This window comes from Eriocheir sinensis, chromosome 41 (assembly GCF_024679095.1).
Source record: "Eriocheir sinensis breed Jianghai 21 chromosome 41, ASM2467909v1, whole genome shotgun sequence".
In the NCBI taxonomy this organism is placed as follows: domain Eukaryota; kingdom Metazoa; phylum Arthropoda; class Malacostraca; order Decapoda; family Varunidae; genus Eriocheir; species Eriocheir sinensis.
Window position 1 is genome coordinate 6,903,423 of NC_066549.1, and position 8,497 is coordinate 6,911,919.

At 43.9% G+C, this 8,497-nt stretch overlaps 1 protein-coding gene and 1 long non-coding RNA gene across 3 annotated transcripts in view; both read right to left on the minus strand.

The window, feature by feature from the left end:
- Positions 1 to 11: 11 nt before the first annotated feature.
- Positions 12 to 5,095, minus strand: LOC127009746 (pancreatic triacylglycerol lipase-like). The gene is made up of 7 exons (XM_050883125.1): positions 4,801 to 5,095; positions 3,412 to 3,472; positions 2,911 to 3,065; positions 2,384 to 2,481; positions 1,035 to 1,188; positions 392 to 504; positions 12 to 50 (listed from the first exon to the last, which is right to left on the minus strand). The coding sequence occupies exons 1-7, from the start codon at positions 4,817 to 4,819 to the stop codon at positions 12 to 14; spliced, it is 639 nt and encodes a 212-aa protein (XP_050739082.1). The 5' UTR covers positions 4,820 to 5,095.
- A 1,117-nt stretch (positions 5,096 to 6,212) lies between these two features.
- LOC127009592 (uncharacterized) overlaps positions 6,213 to 8,497 on the minus strand; it is a 2,968-nt gene continuing 683 nt past the window's right edge. Inside the window, exons 3-4 of one of the 2 annotated variants that reach the window (XR_007762090.1) lie at positions 7,724 to 7,853; positions 6,213 to 6,840 (exon numbers count right to left, since the gene is read on the minus strand). This is a non-coding gene — a long non-coding RNA (uncharacterized LOC127009592). Of the gene's footprint in view, positions 6,841 to 7,383; positions 7,854 to 8,497 lie in introns of those variants that run through there. The other variant, XR_007762089.1, reaches the window with a different exon arrangement.

Here is an 8,497-nt window from a genome sequence, read left to right on the forward strand (position 1 = left end):
TTATGTTTCTTTTAAGACTGTACACACACAATGCCGGTTTGTCTCCGGCCCTGAGTATTACAGCATTTAGTGGCATCCTTAGTTAACAGTTTACCACAGTTTACCTTCCGCAGGTTTCCCCAGTGAGCACTGAGGCCACGCGCAGCTATTGCGGAGACCCCAACTTTACCTCTTACCTATGTAGTTACCGCAGCACCCAGATTCAAGGAGCCGTTATTTAAGGCACTTTTTTCCTTTTTTTTTTACCTAAAGTGATAAAATAAGAAACTGTCGCAAGTCACAACGTGGTACATACTAGTTGAATATGACTGCACTTAAGTACACGTCTACAAACATCATTATAGTCTGCCCTCCCGTCGAGCCACCCCGGCAGGCCGCGGCGCGCACTCACCTCGATGATGGAGCAGGCGTCGGTGTGGATCACTTGCACGAACTCAGCATCGGACGCGTCGAGGCGGAAGTCCGAGGTGACGTTGTGGAAGAGCGGTCCCGCGGGGTCCAGACCTGCGGCCATACCCAGGGTGGGGGTCAGGGGCGAGTAATGATAATGATACTAACAACAATAGCAGCAACAACAACAATAATTGGTAGGCGGTGGCTGAGTGGTAGCGTACTGGGCCCACATTCACCACGTGATGGACGAAGCGAGTTCGAATCCCCACGCTACCACCTCGGATTTTTTAGTCACCGCCGAGTGGCTTAAAACTACCCACATGCTGTCCTGAAGACCACCCATCAACCCGGACTCTAGAGGAAACCGTCCAAGTGAATCAAGAACGAGTTTCGGGGGGCAGCATGAGCCAAGAGAAGATGGCGCCACTATAAACACTTGCCTGCGCCATGACGGGCTGGAGCCGAACACCATCCAGGCCCCTCAAAAAAGCCTACCGTTGCTATAGGTGTAGACGTAGAAAAAAACAAAAAAAAAACAGCCACAGCAATAACAACAATAACAGCTACAAGCCTACAACATTATATCTTTATCTATCTATGTATCTATCTCCTGACGAAGGTATTAACGAGGCCACACTTGCCCGTGATATATTGGAGGCGGAAGCCTTGAAGGTGCTGACCAATGGCCCCGGACACATGAGCCCCAAGGGAGTGACCTGTTACCTGTACCAGCGTCGTGTCCAGCCCCGCCTCCTCCTGCAGCCATTCCAGCAGGCGGGCCGTGCGCTCCCCGACCTACACGACAGAACAGAGGACTCGTATATTTAATACCTCACAAAGAGCACGGCCGTAGCCACCACATTAATCGACTCTTTGGGAGCCGTTGCAAAAGTTAATATTTACACCTTGGATGGACAGACAAAATTGTATCACAGCCCAGGAACACACTGTCGCCCCGCTTCTGGTCCAATCGTGAGGCAGTTCTCGCAGACGTCACACGGTTCCACTGCTAAGACTTGTTTTCGCTACCTTTTACTTGCATTATATTTGTCACACATGAGTTATCCCTTTACTTTTAGTTGTTGTTGTTTTCATGAGAACCCTGGAGCCTAGATTTAGGTCAATAGAATCAGATGAGAACAGTGTGACGTCATCATGGTGTGTGTGGGACGACTTTGTATTCTTATAGTATACTTCCACGAGGAACTGGCGGGTGGGGTAGTGGCGGCTGCGGGGTCAGCTAGTTAAGATTGTTTCGTTTTTAGGTTAATAACAAATATTCTGTATCAATACCACGACACTTGACACCGTTGTATTCCAACGTTGTCAAGTGTCGTGGTATTTATACAGAATCTTTGTTATTATCCCAAAAACGAAACAATCTTAACACTATATGACCTTATTGGATTATCCAATTATTTAATTACATTCATTTAAAGGTAGTAAATAGCTGACATATGAGAGGAAGCGAGAGGTGTTGAGAGTGTGTGGCAAGGTGCGGCGCTTAGTTGACCCCGCAGCCGCCACTTCCCCACCCGCCAGTTTCTCGTGGAAATACTATAGCCTGTGGTTGTACCATCAAGAGGAACTTAATAACGCCGTATACAACAGCGTGCTACAGACGAAGACGTAACTAAGAAATATTTTAGTGTGCTGCAAAGTAGAAAGGAATCAAACACTCGTGCTTCAAGAGTGAGAGGGATTGAAATAGCAACCCAAAAAACGTTCAGGGGATTTGCCATGATGAGAAGTAACCAATAATCGTGCGGCAAAGACGACAAAGGAGAGGAAAAGAGGGAGTAAGAAAGAAGCAAAAGGCGGATAAACAGACACTGAGAGACTGAGGGAGACAATATGAAAAAAGAAAGAACAGGAAAAAAATAAAAGAAGAAAAAGTCCAACAGACAGTAAATTAAAAACCGAGAGACAATCGTAGGGAATGGATTTGCATGTTATCAGTGTTACTAAGTTTTAAAAGTTGGCCACGCACCACCTGAGTGTTCTGCACGGCCCCGGGGTACCAGGGCCCCTCGGCAAGGCTCTCCCAGTCCACGGAGATGACGTTGTAGGGGCTGTAACTCAGCAGCTCTGGAAAGAGACCAAAAACAGAGCACTCTAATAAAACAGTAATGGTAGTAATAGTAGTAGTAGTAGTAGTAGTATAAGTAGTAGTAGTAGTAGTACTGTAGTAGTAGTAGTAGTAGTAGTAGTAGTTGGAGGAGGAGGAGGAGGAGGAGGAGGGGAGGAGGAGGAGGAGGAGGAGGAGGGGCGGGGGTATCGCCACTTTGTCACGCGCCCTTTCTATTAGTACTCGTAAGAGGTAAGAAGAAAATAAGCTGAGCCGAGGTTTCAAAACGAGTAATCAAAACAATCTCTGACGGTAGTTCATTTTCATGCCTCATTTCACTTTTCAAGAGCAGGTTGATTCTTAGCCTTATAACAGAACCATTTGAAAAGATGCGTTCGAATTGGCGAGTATCCCCTACTTATCACGGGCGGACGCACGCACGCACGCACCTGTCTTGGCCGTGCGGGACCATCCGGTGAAGCCGCTGGAGGTGTAGCCGTGGATGAGCAGCGCCGTGGGGTCGGAGGGCGTGAGGGGCGCGGCGGCCAGGTTGTCGGCGTCCCCGAGCAGCAGCGTGTGGAACTGCAAGTCGCCGGGGTTACTCCTGCCGGGGAGTGGCGGAACACCTGTTAGCGCTCCTTATAAAGTTTCCTTCATGACACGCCACGGACTTAACGGACCAGCAGCGGGAGTACTTTCATAACACCTAATAGAACAACAGCAGGAGTACTGCCATAGTATCTGTCATTATTTGAGTCGCTTTAATTTTACGATGCCAAAGATCTAAGCAAATTTAAAAGACGTTACTGGATGCTTCAGGAAAGAAATAATGATAGTGATAACAAATATTATTATGACGGTTTCAAATTGCCTGTCCAGATGCCTTGATGTGTGAATTGACAATATATGAAATGATTGAAGCTGTAGTAAAGCGAAAACAAAAGGCTCACCTGGTCCACAGCAGGAAGTTCACGTCGTCTGCCCTGGCGCCGGCCACCACCTGGACGGCGACTGTCACGGCAAGACAGCAAGAGTTAGCTAAGGGCCGTATTACTAAACATTTCGTCGGCCAAGTTCACCTATTTGACAAGGCTGTCGTAGTAGTTTTGAGCATTTCCAGGAGTAGTTTTTATGACCCTGGTGGTAGTGTGACCCTTCCTCTGTGCCATGAACCTGAAGAAACACTTATTAGAACCCGATTGATCGCCTCTTTGACCTTTAGCAATAGCTGATATGAGAACCAAGAGTGTCTTATAATACCACCCCTTGACACACACAGACTGCAGGAACTCTGACTTCACGTCGTCTGTAGTGCGCTTATCACGGCACATTCAGACGGAGCAGGAGTCGAACACACATCCTAGGCCAATGCTCGACAGTTATATATACACCATATTAGGGTTGACTGATTAACTGATTGATTGGGGTGTACATTCATGGCACAGCAACTATGAATATATTATTGTGTCATATGGTGCCAAGTCCCTGCTCGCCCACCTCCACCCAAAAAAAAAAGGAATAACAGAACATTACAATAAAGTGCAGGTAAAGCATGTGTGTGTGTGTGTGTGTGTGTGTGTGTGTGTGTGTTTCCCTTCATCACTGATACAAGACGCTCTGAGCCATTTAGTAACAGGAGACGAAGGTAAAACAATATATGGATAAATACTAATAAAAAGAAATGTGGAAAAACTGAATGATCGATTTCTTCTTTAACTGATTTGATGAAACGAGGAGACCAGTTTTTTTAGGGATTTGACGCGCCTCCCCCATTGTAAGATATGTGAGAAAAACTGAAACAAAAGAAAATAAAAACACCTGGAAACAATTGACGGATTGAGAGCTTTTTTTTAACTGACTGGTTGAAGCGATGAGACCTGTTATTTACGCTTAGATTATCCCCCCCCACCCCACACCCCCGCGGTAAGATATGGGTGATAACTAAAACAAAAACAAAAAAAACATCTTGAAATTTCGACCGATTTACGCCTTTTTTTTCTACTGATAGGATGAAACATTCCCCAATTTGTTCTTCTGTCCCTCCTTCCCTACCCTACATCTCTCCTTTTTTTTTTTTTTACACCAAAGGAGACAGCACAAGGGCACAAAAAATAGGAAACAACAATAAAAAAAAAAAAAGGACCGCTACTCGCTGCTCCTGTAAAGAATCCTAAGAGGTGGCCTTAAGATGTAGTCCCCCCTTTCTTTCCCCCTTTCCTCCCTTACCTCATGTCCGAGAGTCCCTTTTTCTTTCCCTTCTTCCCTCTCCACCTCAGTCATTACCCCCGATACCCCTTTCAGTTTTTTCCCTTGTGAGGACTCAGCGACTCGGCCCTCACCTAAGACAGAGAGGAGCATGATGAAGAGGGTGTTCGGGTGTTCTTGTAGACTAGCCGGCGACCTCTCGACACGGCCAGTTTGGTGACTCCCGCGCCGGTTCCTCAGTCACTCAGTGCTGGAACCCCGCCCCGCCACCGCCGCCTTTAAGCTGCTTGGCCGCTGGGAACCTCGTCACCTGCATGCGCGAGGAAAACCCGAAATTAAATAAAAAAGATAATTTGCTTTCGGAGATAAGAAGTTCCTGGTTTGGTTTCGTTTGGTTTAATTTCGTTTTGTATCGTTTTGTTTTCTCCTTTTTTTTATCTCTCTCTCTTACTGTATCGCATTCTTGTTGTTGTTGATGATGTTCTTTCTTGCTTTTTTTTCTGTCCCACGTTGTCTCTGGTCTTTTTTCTCCTTTTATCTTTTTCCTTGTCCTCTCTCTTCCTTCTCTTCCCTCTTCTTCCCTTCCCTCTTATTGTCTACTCTCTCACCTTCTTCCTTGCCGTTCTTCATGTTTCCTCTCTCCCCTTCCCTCTTTTCCCCTACCCTCTCTCCCTTCTCTCCTTTCCCCCTCAGTTCCCTCTTCTCCCCTTCCCCCTCTCCCTTACATTCCTTCCCATCTTCTTCTTTTCTCTTTCACCCTTCTATCTATCAACCTTCCAACTTCCCCTTATCCTCCTCCTCACCTCCTTCTCCTCCTCCTCACCTCACAGCTGCATTGAGGACCACCAGCGCCATCAAGTAACGGTGACATTTAGTTTAGTTTGAGGAGCAGCGAGTAGCGGGCTTTTTTTTTATTGATGTTTACTTTTTTGTGCCCTTGAGCTGTCTCCTTTGCTGTAAAAAAAAAAAAAAAAAAAAAAAAAAAAGTTCTCTCAAAACAAGTCCACGGGTTTCCACAGCTACTTGAAGGTCACGCACACGATAATAAAAAACGTAAACAAGTTATGTGTATTCCTTATCGCTATCGGGAGCACCGCGAAACTAATCTAAACTGCAGTCCTGAAAAATGTTAAGGAAAAAAAACTTACCCTTGTCCCACACCTGATCTTTTTTTTTTTTTTTTTTTAAGGGTCAATGCGACGGAGATGATCACAGCAACCACGCGCAGCTGTAGCGTGTCCCCACAACTTTACCTTCACCTCTTATGATGGCCGCGCGTCTTGCGGAAAGGAAATATATATGTTGAATGTTTAGTCCCGGTTGGGTTATAGCTAAGGAAATGTGGCAGTCACGGGGAGAAGCGGATACCCAGGGCGTGAGCTCATGAGGCGAAAATACTTCTCTTCTGGCGACTGTTTACCTTTGTCTGTCGTAGGAACAGTGAATAGCGGGATTTTTTTTTTTTTTTACACTTTTTTTGCCCTTGAGCTGTCTCCTTTGTTGTAAAAAAAAAAAAAAAAAAAAAAAAAAAAAAAAAACGGTAGTATTCTGAGTGGGAAAATATGCTTAAACTCTATGGGCCTCGTTGATGATAATTTGGAGTCTGCACATGTTTGTCTCCATGATAACAATGTCCGGAGTTAAACACTGAATCTATTAATGTTTTCTTTTTTTTCTGTGAATACATTAGCGCTGCAGCTGGGAGAAATCACAATTTTCTTTCCAGTCTGGCGGTCTCTGTGATGTTGCTGGCGATACATTTTTACAAGTTTGTAATTTACTTTTCTAAAATACAAATCCTTGTGGATAAGTGTTTCCAATATTTAATGTGGCATACACCTGATTGTACATGTAATAACTAGCATGAATTGACTTTCAACTTTATTTATTCCGTAAAGTCGAAAAAGCAACACATTCCACGAACAACATTCCTAACATGTATCAGTCATTACATAAACCTTTGAGGCAAGATATCATTGGTAACAGTGTACGTCAAATCCGTTGGCAGCGATACAACGAATATATGATTATACTAATTCGGTTTTGTGTTCCTACACGATACCAGGTACAACAAATAATAAATCATTCAACATGTGATGTATATTTCCATTGGAGAGATTTCCAATATCCCACGCACAGCAACGGCTCTTGTATATTTCGGAACACACGACAGTCTGCAATAATTCAATTAGTAATTATTCAAAATTTAAAATAATGTGACGACCTCATGCCTCTGGTACTCAGGTCACAACCGGCAACATGAAACTGTTTCCTATTTGCAGTTATCCATATATTCGCTACAACGAGACGGGCGACAACGTTTTTGTCGATCTCCGTCGATTTGTTGGTTTCTGTCCGTTTTGGAACTATACTAAAAACGGATTTACATGTCACCAAGTACGTACATTTGAGAGCATCCTCAGCTGAATATCCTGAACTGACCAATCAAAGTTCTCACGGTAAACTACAGACTCTTCACTAAGATCATAAGAAACAGAATATATGCAGCATTAGACCCAACCCAGCTTTAAAAAAACAGGACTTCGTAGTGAACACTTAGATAACGACATCCACGCCATGAGCCAAGTGTCCGACATATCAGCAGAGTACAGTAGACCGCTACGTATCATGACTCCTTAGATTGTGAAAAGGCATTTGACTCGACTAAATCTTCAGCAGTTATGCAAGCGCTCAGCAGGAGAGAGAGAGAGAGAGAGAGAGAGAACCCTTAAACTATAATAGGAGCGAGATAGTTCCAATTCAGAAATGCTTTGTTCCAGACCCATTCTGCTTTTCTTGATAACACGTGTTGCCGAGGGAGGGGCCTCACAAAGCTGGGCTGATCCGAAAGGCAAATGATGATCCAAAGCCTTCGTTCCTGGTCCGTGTATTCACTTTACTCAACAAAACCTAACGTGAACAAAACTTGTGGACTCCCTGCAGTGTTTCCTGAAGATAACTGTTACTGTACAGCGACACACATCCAGCAAATTTGTCGATTCAAAAAAGGTAGATGACGTGATAGTATGAAAATGTTATCACCTATTTGATCATTACCTTCCCACGTGCCCCTCTGAGTAATGCTGCGTACCCCGGGGGCGGGCACACCTCACTTAGCACGCCACTGGTCTATCCCATGGCGAAGGGCGGGGCGTCGTTGGTCCTGAGGTAGTAGTTCCCCGTGAGGCTGAAACAAGGAGTCAAAAGATGAGGAATCAGATAATTTTCTTCACTTTGTTTAAGTCGCCAAACCATCTTACCGAAAACCAGTTGTCCATCTTCTCAAATTTAGGGACACAATTATCTTATTTTGGGGAGGCATTATTTGTGGTGTTGATATTTAGCATTTGAGAAAAATATTTTGATTTCTCTGTCGATCAATATTATTACTATCATCATTATCATTAATGATAATAATAATAATAATAATAATAATAATAATAATAATAATAATAATAATAATAATAATAATAATAATAATAATAATAATACAACTACTACTTACTAATGCTGTTGCTGCTGCTACTACTACTACTACTACTACTACTACTACTACTACTACTACTACATTTTCATATGCCAGTGGTTCCTTGTTTTTTTTTTTTTTTAAGGTAATATAAGTCTTCGTCTAGAGCAATATGTCACTGAGCATGCAGTCTTCTTCAAGGATATTTACCTTTTTTTTTCCTGTACCTTTACCTTCGTGTTAAAAAAAATGTTTCGGAACCGTTTCCACATCATTTTGCCTTATTCTCCTTGTCGCCTCCACATGAACAGCTCCTCCTCCTGAGAAACCATCACGACACTTCTTTACGGGAGGGGAGAGTGTTA